This window comes from Chlorocebus sabaeus, chromosome 5 (genome assembly GCF_047675955.1).
Source record: "Chlorocebus sabaeus isolate Y175 chromosome 5, mChlSab1.0.hap1, whole genome shotgun sequence".
NCBI lineage: Eukaryota > Metazoa > Chordata > Mammalia > Primates > Cercopithecidae > Chlorocebus > Chlorocebus sabaeus.
Genome location: NC_132908.1, coordinates 70,268,889 through 70,283,443, shown reverse-complemented (window position 1 = coordinate 70,283,443; position 14,555 = coordinate 70,268,889). Strand labels below are relative to the sequence as shown.

The 14,555-nt window shown below is 43.4% G+C and overlaps 2 protein-coding genes across 2 annotated transcripts in view; both read right to left on the bottom strand.

Annotated features, from left to right (window-relative positions):
- The window catches only part of HYDIN (HYDIN axonemal central pair apparatus protein), a 480,054-nt gene that overhangs the window by 103,636 nt on the left and 361,863 nt on the right, over window positions 1-14,555 (bottom strand). Inside the window, exons 48-49 of the mRNA XM_007993708.3 lie at window positions 9,398-10,024; window positions 7,023-7,241 (exon numbers count right to left, since the gene is read on the bottom strand). Coding sequence (XP_007991899.3) covers window positions 7,023-7,241; window positions 9,398-10,024 — 846 coding nt within the window. The remainder of the gene's footprint in view (window positions 1-7,022; window positions 7,242-9,397; window positions 10,025-14,555) is intronic.
- LOC103233166 (small ribosomal subunit protein bS16m) lies at window positions 13,078-13,674 on the bottom strand. Its single transcript, XM_007993700.3, has one exon. It carries the CDS (start codon window positions 13,600-13,602, stop codon window positions 13,189-13,191), a length of 414 nt encoding a protein of 137 aa, XP_007991891.3. The 5' UTR covers window positions 13,603-13,674; the 3' UTR covers window positions 13,078-13,188.

Here is a 14,555-nt window from a genome sequence, read left to right as displayed (position 1 = left end):
GGTTCCATATGAATTTTATAATTTTTTCCTAATTCTGTGAAGAATGATGGTGGTATTTTGATGGAAACCGCGTTGAATTTGTAGATTGCTTTTGGCAGTATGGTCATTTTCACAATATTGATTCTACCCATCCATGAGTATGAGATGTGTTTCCATTTGTATTATCTATGATTTCTTTTAGCAGTGTTTTGTAGCTTTCCTTGTAGAGGTCTTTCACCTCCTTGGTTAGGTATATTCCTAAGTATTTTATTTGTTTTTTTGCAGCTATTGTAAAAGACGACGAGTTCTTAATTTGGTTCTCTGCTTGTTCATTGTTGGTGTATAGAAGAGCTACTGATTTGTGTACATTAATTTTGTATCCAGAAACTTTACTGAATTCTTTTGTCAGTTCTAGGAGCTTTCTAGAGGAGTCTTTAGGGTTTTCAAAGTAAATGATCATGTCATCAGCAAACAGTGACGGTTGGACTTTCTCTTTGCCCATTTGGATACCCTTTATTTCTCTCTCTTGTCTGATTGTTCTGGCAAGGACTTCCAGTACAATGTTGAAGAGGAGTGATGAGAGTGGGCATCCTTATCTTGTTCCAGTTCTTGGAGGGAACATTTTCAACTTTTCCCCATTCAGTATTATGTTGGCTGTGGGTTTGTCATAGATGGCTTTTTTTACACTGAGATGTGTTCCTTGTGTGCCGATTTTGCTGAGAGTTTTAATTATAAAAGGATGCTAGATTTTGTTGAAAGCTTTTTCTGCATCTATTGAGATGATCATATGATTGTTGTTTTTAATTCTGTTAATGTGGTATATCACATTTATTGACTTGCATATGTTAAACCATCCCTGAATCCCTGGTGTGAAAGCCACTTGATCATTGTGGATTAACTTTTTGATATGTTGTTGGATTTGATTAGCTAAATATTAAGGATTTTGGTTAGCTAAATGTTAAGGATCTTAGCATCTATGTTCATCAGGGATATCGACCTGCAGTTTTCTTTTTTTGGTTGTGTCCTTTCCTGGTTTTGGTATTAGGGTGGTGCTGGTTTCGTAGAATGAATTAGGGAGGGTTCCCTCTTTCTCTGTCTTGTGGAATAGTGTCAATAGGATGGGTATCAATTCTTCTTCGAATGTCCGGTAGAATTCTGCTGTGAATCTGTCTGGTCCTGGACATTTGTTGTTGGTAAATTTTAAATTACCAATTCAATCTCACTGCTTGTTATTGGTCTGTTCAGGGTATCTAGTTCTTCCTGATTTAAGCTAGGAGGGTTGTATTTTTCCAGGAGTTTATCCATCTCTTCTAGGTTTTCTAGTTTGTGAGTGTAAAGGTGTTCATAGTAGCCTTGAATGATCTTTTGTATTTCTGTGGTGTCAGTTGTCATATCTCCTGTGTTGTATCTTATTGAGGTTATTTGGATTTTTCTCTCTTCTTTTCTTAGTTAATCTTGCTAATGGTCTATCAATCTTATTTATCTTTTCAAAGAACCAGCTTTTTGTTTCACTTATCTTTAGTATTGCTTTTTTGTTTGTTTGTTTCAATTTCATTTAGTTCTGCTCTGATCTTGGTTATTTTCTCTATTCTGCTGGGTTTGGATTTGATTTGTTCTTGTTTCTCTAGTTCCTTGAGGTGTGACGTTAGACTGTGAGTTTGTGCTCTTTCAGTCTTTTTGATGTCGGTATTTAGGGCTATGAACTTTCCTCTTAGCATCACCTTTGCTGTATCCCAGAGATTTTGATAGGTTGTGTCACTCTTGTCATTCAGTTCTATGAATTTTTAAATTTCCATCTTAATTTTGTTTTTGATCCAGTGATCATTTGGGAGCAGGTTATTTAATTTTCATGTATTTGCATGGTTTTGAAGGTTCCTTTTGGAGTTGATTTCCAATTTTATTCCACTGTGGTCTGCAAGAGTGCTTGATATAATTTCAATTTTCTTAAATTTATTGAGGCTCATTTTGTGGCCTATCATATGGTCCATCTTGGAGAAAGTTCCATGAACTGTTGAGTAGCATGTGTATTCTGTGGTTGTTAGATGTGTTCTGTGTATATCTGTTAAGTCCATTTGTTCCAAGGTATAGTTTAAATTCATTGTTTCTTTGTTGACTTTCTGTCTTGATGACCTGTCTCGTGCTGTCAGTGGAGTACTGAATTCCCCCACTATTATTGTGTTGCTGTCTATCTCATTTCTTAGGTCTATTAGCAATTGTTTTATAAATATGGGAGCTCCAGTGTTAGGTGCACATATGTTTAGGATTGTGGTATTTTTCTGGTTGGACAGGGCCTTTTACCATTATATAATGCCCCCTTTGTCTTTTTAAACTGCTGTTGCTTTAAAGTTTGTTTTGTCTGATATAAAAATAGTTGTTCCTGCTCTCTTTTGGTGTTCATTTGCATGAAACGCCTTTTTTCCACCCTTTTACTTTAAGTTTATGTGTGTCCTTATATGTTAGGTGAGTCTCTTGAAGGCAGCAAATAGTTGGTTGGTGAATTCTTATCCATTCTGCAGTTCTGTATCTTTTAAGTAAAGCATTTAGGCATTTACATCCAATGTTAGTATTGAGATGTGAGGTTCCATTAATTGTGCTATTTGTTGCCTGTGTACCTTGGTTTTTTGCTTTTTTGTTTTTTAATTGTATTTTTGTTTTATAGGTCCTGTGAGAATTATGCTTTAAAGAGGTTCTGTTTTGATGTGTTTCCAGGATTTGTTTCAAGACTTAGAGCTCCTTTTAGCAGTTCTTAGAGTGCTGGCTTGGTAGTGGTGAATTCTCTCAGCATTTGTCTGAAAAAGACTGTCTCTTTCCTTCATATACGATGCCTCATTTTGCTAGATACAAAATTCTTGGCTGATAGTTGTTCTGTATGAGGAGCCTGAAGATAGGGCACCAATCCCTTCTAGCTTGTAGGGTTTCTGCTGAGAAATCTGCTGTTAGTCTGATAGGTTTTCTTTTATTAATTACCTGTTGCTTTTGTCTCACAACTCTTAAGATTCTTTCCTTCGTCTTGACTTTAAATAACCTGATGACAATGTGCCTAGGTGATGATCTTTCTGTGATGAATTTCCCAGGTGTTCTTTGTGCTTCTTGTATTTGGATGTCTAGGTCTCTAGCAAGGCTGGGGAAGTTTTCCTCGATTATTCCCCCAAATATGTTTTCCAAACTTTTAGATTTCTCTTCTTCCTCAGGAACACTGATTATTCTTAGGTTTGGTCATTTAACATAATCCCAGACTTCTTGGAGGCTTTGTTCATATTTTCTTATTCTTTTTTCTTTGTCTTTGTTGGATTGGGTTAATTTGAAGAACTTGTCTTTGAGCTCTGAATTTCTTTCTTCTACTTGTTCAATTCTATTGTTAAGACTTTCCAGAGCATTTTGCATTTCTCTAAGTATGTCCAATATTTCCTGAAGTTTTGATTGCTTTTTATTTATGCTATGTATTTCATTGAATATTTCTCCCTTCACTTCTTCTATCATTTTTTGGATTTCCTTGAACTGGGCTTCACCTTTCTCTGGTGCCTCTCTGATTGACTTAATAACTAATCTCCTGAATTCTTTTTCAGGTAACTCAGGGATTTCTTCTTAGTTTGAATCCATTGCTAGTGAGTTACTGTGATTTTGGGGGCTATTAAAGGGCCTTGTTTTGTCATATTATCAGAGTTCATTTTCTGGTTCCTTCTCATTTGGGTAGGCTCTGTCAGAGGGAAATATGGCTGAAGGCTGTTGTTCAGATTCTTTTGACCCACAGGGTGCTCCCTTGATGTAGTATGCTCCCTCCTTTCCTATGGATGTGGCTTCCTGAGAGCTGAGCTGTACTGATGGTTATCTCTCTTCTGAGTCCAGCCACCCAGCAAGTCTACCGGGCTCTGGGCTGGTGCTAGGGGTTGTCTGCACAGAGTCCTGTGATGTGAACCATCTATGGGTCTCTCAGCCATGGACACCAGCACCTGTTCTGGCAGAGGTGGCAGGGGAGTGAAATGGGCTCTGTGAGGATTCTTAGCTTTGGTGGTTTAATGCTCTATTTCTGTGCTGGTTGGCTTCCTGACAGGAGGTGGCACTTTCCAGAGAGCAGTAGCTGTGGTAATATGGAGAGGAACCAGTGGTGAGTGGGGCCCTAGAACTCCCAAGAATATATGCCCTTTGTGTTCAGGTACCCGGGTGGGTAGGGAAGGACCATCAGTTGGGGACAGGGCTAGGCATGTCTGAGCTCAGACTCTCCTTCGGCTGGTCTTGCTGCAGCTGCTGTGGGGGATAGGGGTGAGGTTCCTAGATCAATGGAGTTATGTACTTAGGAGGATTATGGCTCCCGCTGCTGAGTCATGCAGGTTGTCAGGGAAGGGGGCAAAAGCCAGCAGTTACAGGCCTCACCCAGCTCCCATGTAATCCAAAGGGCTGGTCTTACTCCCACCGTGCCCCCACCAATAATAGCATTGAGTCTGTTTCCAGGCAGTGGGTGAGCAGGGCTGAGAACCTGCCCCAGGCTACCCACCTCCCAGCTGTGAAAGCAAGTATGGCTTTAGTTCTTCCCCTGCCTGTGGAGTCTGCATGCTGGATTCGTGCCCTCCCCAGAGTCCTGCCCAGGAGGCTTCTTATCCAGTTCAAATTGTTACAAAGTTCAGCTGGAGACTTCCTTTTCCCTGTGGCATTTTCCCTGGGCCTGTGGCCGTCCTCCTGAAGCATCCCTGTGATGCCAGACAGGAATGGCCTGGTTGGGGACCTAGGGAGCTCCCAGAGCCTTTCCTGCTGCTTCCTCTAACCCTGTATTTCACTCAGTTCTCTAAATTGACTCAGCTCCAGGTAAGGTTGGAATCTTCTCCTGTAAACTAGACCTTCAGTTTCCCTGGTGGGAAACCAGGGGTGGAGGAGCTTCCTTTCCCACTTCTGCAGTTTGGGCACTCACAGTATTCGAGGTGTCTCCTGGGTCCTGCAGGAGCAATCTGCTTGCTTCAGAGGGTCTGCGGGTCCCTTCAGGTTTCTTGATTTATTCCTGCAGTTGTTCTGAAGCTAAAATTCACAATGTGAGACACGCTGCTCTGTCCATCCAAGTTGGAGTTGCAATTTAGTCCTGCCTCCCGTCCGCCATGATCTGTTATGTTTCTTTAGTATCTTATAATCCAGACTCTCCTGCCCTCCTCTCAATCACATTGCCGTTTTAGAGAGACCAGATTTGTGTCCTTACAAAATACCCTATAGTCGGAATTATTCTGAGCATTCTTACAGTGCCATTTCTTTTTCTTTTCTTTTCTCTTTTCTTTTCCTTTCTTTTCTCTCTTTTCTCTTGTCTTCTCTTCTCTTCTCCTTCTCTCTCCCTCCCTCTTTTCTTTTCTTTTCTCTTTTCTTTCTTTTCTTTCCTTTCTCCTTTTTTCTTTTCTCTTTTCTTTTCTTTCCCCTCTCTCTCTTCCCTTCCTTCAATCTTTCTTTTCTTTTTCTTTTGAGACAGGATCTCACTTTATTGTCCAGGCTGGAGTGCAGTGGTGCCATCTCGGCTCACTACAACTCTTCCCCTAGGGCTCAAGCAATCCTCCCACCTCAGCTTCCTGAGTAGCTGTGACTACAGGTGCGTGCCACCATGCCTAGCTAATTTTTGTATTTTTTGTAGAGATAGGGTTTCACCATGTTCCCAGGATGGTCTCAAACATCTGGGCTCAGGCAATCTGCCCACCTCAGCCTCCCAAAGTGTGGGGATTACAGGCATGAGCCAAAGTGCCCAGCTGGCTGATTTTCAAAATAAGGGGTTGACAGCAATTTTTTCTTCTTTATCTTTTTAATTTGAAATTTCACCAGGGACTTTCTGCTCGGGTGAGGCATGCCCACCAATGCAACTGATCTCAGATGTTGATTTCCTACTTACTTGTAAACTGAGGTTTGGGGTAGTCTCTGTCCCCAGTTTACGTGTAAGCAGGACTTATAGGTGAAGTTACGAGCTCTCTTTGCTGATGTGCATGGTTTGTAGAAGGCTGTGTGCAGAGATTCAAATTGTGGGCCACCCTTCTCCTCTGGGAATAAAAAAACCTTCTATAATTTTAAATATACACTTTCTGCATATTATTGGTCAAATTTATTTTTCTTGTGATTTATTCTATTAATTGCATATATGTTCTTCTATTTCTGCACAATTTTATTTTGATTATTTAATTTTAATCCAGCTGGAATGTATTTTACTATATTGTGTCAGGCTAGGACATAAACAATGACTTTTACCCCAAACATCCAATCTTCCCATCCTAATTTCTTTAATAATTTATCCTTTCTTTTTTTTTTTTTTTTTTTTTTTTTTTTTTTTTTTTTTGAGACGGAGTCTTGCTCTGTAGCCCGGACTGGAGTGCAGTGACCAGATCTCGGCTCACTGCAAGCTCCGCCTCCCGGGTTTACCATTCTCCTGCCTCAGCCTCCGGAGTAGCTGGAACTACAGGCGCCCGCCACCTCGCCCGGCTAGTTTTTTGTATTTTTAGTAGAGACGGGGTTTCACCGTGTTAGCCAGGATGGTCTCGATCTCCTGACCTCGTGATCCGCCCGTCTCGGCCTCCCAAAGTGCTGGGATTACAGGCTTGAGCCACCGCGCCCGGCATAATTTATCCTTTCTGTAGTGGCACGTGTCCCCTTAACTTGTGTGTGTTGATTCTTATATTCTTACACACTGCGCAATCACCTTAGCTTCAAAACATATTTTTACGTTTTAAAAAAGATTAGATATCTTTTTAAGAATGCTAGTTTTGCTTATTTTTTTTATTGTGGATGTGCTGCAGAGTAACTTGAGAAGTTCCCTAAACCCTCCCACGGGACTGCAAAGGTTGTTAGGTGAGAATCAATCACTGTCAGTTTCCTCTTAGGAGGTAGGACAAGTCAGAGCCAGGAAAGGTGCAGTTCAGGGACGCTCACATGAGGTTATCAGGGAGGATCCCCAACAAGTCGAGGGAAAATAACTCAGTGAGCAGAACACCTCATGCCAGGCTCCATTTTTGGTCTGGTGTGGGGTGACCTTCTCTCCCTGCCCGCTGAATTCCTGCCAAGGTTAGGAGAATAAACTGCTCATGCGTTACCTTTGTAGTGTTTGTGGCAGCCAAAAGGTCTGATTCTATTTCCATTTCTTTTTTTCCATCCAGAGATATCTCTTCGGATGGTGGGATCACAAACACAAAATGCTCCAGGTCGTCTGTCATGGTCAAAGGCGGCCGCTTCACAGGATAGGAGACGATTGAGAATAAGGCGGGAGGCGGGATGGGTGGTCCGGAGGAACCCAGACCCAAGATGTCTAGGATCTAAAGGAAAGGCACATTGTGAATTTCCTGTGCAAAACCCTATGCCTCTCTTCCTCTCTTACCATAGCCTTTGTTACACTTTATGGCAATTGTTTAATTGTCTGCCTTTGCAACTGGACTGTAAACTCCATTAGGACGGTTAGCAGGTGGATATGGCACACAGCCAAGCACATAGCAAGCAATCAATAAACCTCTGTTTAACATGAAGAGGCCAGCTCTTAACGTTCTAATGTCTAAAGTATAGAGTTGTTCCACCTATTTTCAGATTCCATGTTAATTTTTCTTTTTGCGTTAAATGTTCCTTCCTTCCAAGGGTGAAAGAAAGTTGGGATGGGAGCAAGTCAAATGCAGCAAAGAAAATAATAAAGCAAAGGTTCTGGGACTAGGGTAGAGAATGGGAATGAAGAGAGAAGTGAAAGATAACCTGAGAGAGAAAACATTTATTCCTCCAGCATTTTCCCATTCTGCTCTCATATATAATGAATGAGCAATTTCCAGAACAAATGGTTTGGAAATTTAACAGCCACTTCCTGCCTCAGAACAAGCATGTTACCTCTAGACTAATAGCCATTATCACAACAGTAAAGGTTACAGCCCACCTGAGGGCCCGGCCTGTGGACTACTGGGCCTGTTAGGCCCAGCAAGTAACTAAATATCTCCATGCAATCCTGTGCTTCTCATCCTGTGTGTCAAGGAGCTAAAGGCATTTCCTGACTAATATGCAGCCGAGTTAACTCCCAGGATTTAGAACCTCTACGGGGAAAGGCATGAATGATCTGTAGCAATTGTTGAATTACCAGAGCCAGGGAGCTCTTCAAACAGCAGTCTAACCTATGATTTGGAAGGTGGAAAGTATAAAACAAGGCAAGAAGATGTTCTTGTTATAGTCCTTTTTTTAAAAAAAAATTTCTGGAGGAAAAAAAATCACAATTCCTTAGCTAAGGCTGGCCTGAGGTGAAACTGGTAAGGGCGTAGAGCTGGTGTTGCATGTCCCCCAGCAGTCCTTCCCACCTTTGGTGCCACCCGGGACCACTGCGGCAAGGCTTCTACTGTGGGTTGCAGCACATGGAAGTCACATGGATCGCAGGGATGACTCTGATCCTCCTGTCATCCCTGACCTGCCACATATTCCTCCCAGGCTCTAGTCTCTACTTTTAAAAGTTGACTCACGCCTGTAATCCCAGCACTTTGGGAGGGTGAGGCTGACCATTTGAGGTCAGGAGTTTAAGACCAGCCTGACCAACATAGTGAAACCCTGTCTCTACTAAAGATACAAAAAAGTTAGCTGGGTGTGCTGCTGCATGCCTATCGTTCCAGCTACTTAGGAGGCTGAGGCAGGAGAATCACTTGAACACGGGAAGTGGAGGTTGCAGTGAGCTGAGATTGCACTACTGCACTCCAGCCTGGGCAACAGAGCGAGACTCCATCTAAAAAAAAAAAAAAAAAGGCTGCATCTAGTTTGTCATGGACGAAACCAGAAGGCAGCAAACTATGGTGCCCTGGCTGAATCTGGACTGCTACTTTTTCTAAATAAACTTGAATTGGAACATGGCCATGTCCATTCAGTTACATGTTGCTGGTGGTCACTTTTACCCGCCGAAGGCTGAGTGGAGCAGTTGTGATAGAAGCAGTATCACCTGTAGCCTAAAATACTTACTTTCTCGTCCTTTACAGAAAAAACCTGTCCCTGGAGAAAAGGCTATAATAAGCCTCTCCTCCAAACTGCAAGCAAAGGTGGCTTTTGAATACACAATACTTTTGTTTACAGGAACGAAGAGCTGTCTTATAGGATAATTTCTGTCACTGTGGGAGGTAGTGGGAAGACTTTGGAGTGGACGGGTCTCCTGCTTCACCCCAAGCCTCACCTGCCATGTCACTCTGTAGCACCCATATCATCAATATTAAAAATCAACCGTTACAGGTGGCTTTCCATAAGCTTGGATGGACTAATTTAGATGTGTGACATCTCCTACAAATTTTCTCTTGCCAAGTAGGAAAGGTCCTTTAGACATTATTGTCTTAATTCCGAGGGGGCATCAGAAATGAATGCAGTTGAGGGGATATGGGTTTTGGGTAGGGAGAAGCACCCCTGATGATCTTAGCACAGTGCCTGCTGCCTGACTTGTGACTTCCCCACCCTGGAGGAGAGTCCTTACCTGCTCTCCTTTGGGAAGCTTGTCACTCTCTAGGGCCTGCTTCCAGTTCAAGCCTTCAAAGTCTGGTGTCTGGATGTTAAGGAAGGGCACACCCAGGTCCTTCTCCTTTTTCCCTTCGTGGTCCTCCTCCCCTTCCCCCTCCCAGTCACTCTGCTCCTCCAGGGCTTGCAGCTTCTCCAGGCGCTCCCGCTCGGCCTTCTCCCTCTCCAGGCGCTCCTTCTCCGTGCGCTCCTTCTCCAGGCGCTCCCTCTCCCGGTCCTTACGGCCCCTGCGCCCACCCGAGGGGACCTGGCGCTGGTTGTCAGGCTCATGGGCCGCTTCCTCCATCCCTGCAGGAGGCAGCTGGACTCCTTGCTTCCGGTCCCAGTATATGAGGATGTTCTGGACATCCTTCAGTGTCAACTCATAGGCTTTAAACTTCTGGGCCAGTTGCTTGTCGGGGTCCTTTGAGACATCCCCTTCACTGTCCTCTTGGTCCTGGACAAGAGGAAGCCCAAGCATGCTGACATCACCCATGTTCCTTTTCTTCTTATTCAGCTCTTCCTTCTCAGACACTGTTGGTTCCCTAACAGATATTTTCCTTTCAATTGTCTCCGTCTTGACATCCACTTTGGTGAATGGAGGAACCTAGAAGGCATGACACAGAAAAGATGCGTCAAACAGTTTTTTACGGGGCAGTAAATTGCATGAGGAGGAGCAAAAAGACATTTTGTTTCTTGAGAAGGCCTCTGAGGACCCGGGCACCTCCTCTGCATGCTAAGGTTGTGCCTGGGAATCATCTTGGGGTTTTTTATCTAAATATCCATTCCATGGTCCTTCTCTGTTCGAGATCTGGCTGGGTCCTGGCATTGTGCATTTTGGAAGAGGTGCAGAGTGACTTTGATGTGTACTCCTGGTTGAGAGCTGCTGTTCTGCAGGATCAAGGGGAAAAGACTAACAGATGCAAGCCATCTGCACCTGCCTCAGGTGCCCTGGGATAGGCCATAGCGTGTAGTAGTCCAATCCCAGCTGCACTGCTTGGTAGCTGTGACCCTGGGAGAGGACTTGGCCTCTCTCTGCCTCATCTGTATAATGGAGATAGCAATATTAATACCTACTCCAGAGGACTCCTGAAGATAAAATGTGTGAATGCATGTAAAAAGCTTACAACAGTCCTTTTGCAGTTATTAAAACCACACACGTATTGTATACAATGGATATTGCTGGGAACAAATGGGGGTTTAGAATCTGGCTGCACCTCAGGCTTTTAAAATATGTATTTATTTAATGCACTGGGCATAGAGAAACCAACTTTATTCTTTTTCTTGCTGCACTTTTAAACTTGCTTTGTGGGCTCTGATTTTCTCCTCCCCTGGATGAAATCCTTGGGTAGGCTCCATCGTTTTCTGGGTCACTCTTTGATGATATTATGCAAAGTCCATTCCAGTCTAGTGACCGCTATCTGCAGTGCAGCCCACTGTCTCCATTCCCAGGTCTAGCTCTTCTCTCTAAGTTCAGGCCAGCATGACTCATGGGGCTGGGGTTCAAAAATTAGACTCCAGGCCTGCCAAGGAAAGGAGGTCCTGGTAAATCCCCTGGCCTTTGGGTTAGGTCTCTGAAAGGTTCCATATTAGGAATAAGGGTCAACCTGTCCTTTGCAGAGAGAGACATGGATGGAGCTGGAAGGCCATTATCCTCAGCAAACTAACGCAGGAACAGAAAACCAAATAATAAGTGTTCTCCCTTATAAGTGGGAGATGAATGATGAGGACACATGGACACATGGGTCGGGGGACAATACACACTGGGGACTGTCAGAGGTTGGGGGGCAGGAGGAAGGAGAGCATCAGGAAGAATAGTTAATGAACGCTGGGCTTAACATCTAGGTGATGGGATGATCTGTGCAGCAAACCAAGGTGGCACATGTTTACCTATGTAACAAACCTGCACATCCTGCACATGTACCCCTGTACTTCAAATAACAGTGGGAAAAAGAAAAGGAAAAAGAAAAAAAAAAAGGTCAACCTGAAATAGCCCCGCCCTCCCAGGGACTGAAGTTCAGTTTAAAATGATCTCAATCCTGATTGAATCAAGATTTCTAGTGCTCCTAGCCTAGCTGACTGCCAGCAGCAAACAGTGATTCTCTCTAGAGGGAGACAACATTTTCCAAATTCTCTCTGGAGGGAGACAACATTTTCCAGAGCCTCAGAACTTTTTTTTCTGTTCAGTATCTGGCCCTTGATAAAAACCTGGGTTGGGCATGATGGCTCATGCCTGTAATCTCAGCACTTTGGGAGGCTGGGATGGGAGGATTGCTTGAGGCCAGCAGTTCTAGACCAGCTTGGGCAAGCAAGACCCCCATCTTTAAAAAAATACTTGGCACCTAAAGAGATAAGATCATGTGACCATAAAGCAAGAGCAAAAGACAGACAGGACACCAGACTGCTGAGGATCTATGCATGGCTCTATAAGACAAGGACTTTAAAACATACTTATTCCGCTGAGGGAATTAAAACACGATTGAGAAGTGAGAATTTTGAAGAGAACTAGAGACAGTAAGAAAAGAATTAATGGCTTTTTATTTTATTTTTTATTTATTTTTATTTTTTTATTTTTTTATTTTTTGAAGTTATTCAAATACATTCAAACTGTAAGATCCCTTATAAATTACTGGCATCAAGGTAGGAAGGAAAAGATACAGGAAGTAAAATGCATCACTCATCACAGGTTGTCAAAATTATTGGTATACAGTTTATCCTAACACAGAGCAGGTTTCTTAACTGTCTCCATAAAATTATCAGCAAGAAAGAAAAGTACAAGAATAAGGTTCACAGCTGAATTGGCTTGGTGTCCTAATTCCCTATTCCAGTATTCTCAGAAGGATCCCATCTATGATATATGCAGAAATCACAGCCACATTTGAATGGTTCAATCTTGATTCATTCTGAACTCCCTTAAGCCCAGCAGTTTCTCATTCTTAAAAGATAGGTTATTAAACCCCAAAAGCAATTTTCATAACAAATTTACATTTGTATATTTAAGAATATGCATTAAGGCCGAGAGTGCTGGCTCATGCCAGTAATCCCAGCACTTTGGGAGGCCAAGGTGGGCGGATCACAAGGTCAGTAGATCAAGACCATTCTGGCCAACATGGTGAAACCACATCTCTACTAAAAATAAAAAAGTTAGCTGGGTGTGGTGGCACACACCTGTAGCTCCCCAGCAACTCGGAAGGGTGAGGGAGGAGAATCGCTTGAACCCAGGAGGCGGAGATTACAGTAAGCTGAGATTGCACCACCGCACTCCAGCCTGGCAACAAAGTGAGACTCCATCTCAAAAAAAAAAAAAAAAAAAAAAAAGAATAAAAGAATATGTATTAAGCAAGACAATATAAATCTCCAATTACAAAATCAGTAAGAAAGGTAACTGTTTTTACACTTGCGAGATGAACATGAAGATTTGAACAGGCCGTGAATAGTCTGGCTGGGGGTTTTGAAGCAGGATGTCTTGGAAGCCAGCAGATTGTAAAGTTGTCCAAGAGACCCAGAGCCCCACTCAAAAGTCCAATCCTCCCACAGTCACTGTCTATCCCAAGACAAAGTCCAAAAAAGCTAGTTAGTACCCACATCCAGTGCTAAGTCACACAAGAACAAATCTCTCCATGGGCCCTGTGCAGGTCAGGCCAGAAGAGAAAGGGCAACTCAGGATACTCCATTTATTGAACTCCAAATCTAACAAAATTAAGATCTCTGCAGTGTTTCAAGAGAACCTTGACTTTGTTCCCACTGCTATGCTCACTAAAGTCAGCTCACTTATGTTTCTGTAGCCTCTGTATCTGTAGCTTCTGCATCTGTTTTCTGAGAAGCTAAGAGGACTTCACGTGCCTGTTTCCTTCGCAGTCTCTCAGCATTTGTGATCATCATAGGATGCAGAGGGAAAAAGCCAGCAAGACCCAGAAGCTTTTCCATAGGCTTAGTGAGGTGGGCCCCGCAGCCAATCCAATGACAGATCCTGTCTAGGTTGAGGGCAACGATTTTTTCTCCATGACTGTTGGGCAATGGATCATAGGAGCCCAGCTGCTCTACGAAACGGCCATCCCTGGGACACTTGTTGTGAGCAACCACAATGCGGTAGAAGGGCCGGTTGGTGCAGCCACCCAGGGCAAGGCGGATGGTTAAGTGGCCCCCATGGTAGGACTTGTAGAGGAGAGCACTGAGGTGGACCATGGCGCTGCCGGCATACGGCTCCTCGGAGTGCCCCGCTACCCGCACGCACCAGCTCTACGGCCTTAGCAAGGCAGAAGACAGACAGAAACAAACTGCATGCCGCACCGCCAAGCAGTCCCAATGGCTTTTTAATGCAAAAACAAAATGAAAAACTGAAAGGAAGTTTGAATAGCAGGTTAGACCTCACTGAAAAAAAGACAGCGAACTAGACAATATGTCAGAAGAAAATATTCAGTATAAAGAGAGCACAAAAGTATGTAGAACACAGAAAAAGCACAACAGACATGTACTACTGTGAAAGGTTTGCAAAAAGGCCTAGTATATTTATGATTGGAATCCCAGACGGAGAGGAGAGAAAGAATGGAGGAGAAGAAATCTGAAGAGTTAGTAGCTAATGGTTCCCAACTCACATATTCAAGGATCACTATTAACCCCAAGTAGGATAAAATACAAAGAAAACAACACCTAGGCAAATCACAGTAAATTACTGAATGAAGACCTGACATCCTGAAGGTGTTGAGACCTTAAAGACAAAGAGAAACATCTTAAAGGCAGTTAGAGTCAGAAAGAGGTAGGAGGCGGGGCTCAGACACTGGACCAGATTGAGGACTCGCTAAAACAGGGTGAGGGTGGAAACAGCTTTCCAATCAGACACGCCCACCAGTGTGCCATGTCAATATATCATTGCCATGGCAACACTCAGGAGTTACCACCCCTTTCATGGCCATGACTCAATGACCCAAAAGACCTCTTCCCTACAAATTTCTGCATATTCTGCCCCTTCATCTGCATGCAATTAAAAGTGGGTATAAATATGACTATAAACTGTCCTGAGCTGCTACTCTTTGCCTACAGGGTAGCCCTGCTGGGCAGGAGCAGTCACAGAACTGTCACACTGCCTCTTCAATAAAGCTGTTTTCTTCCACCTCCAGCGTGCCCTTGAATACTTTCCT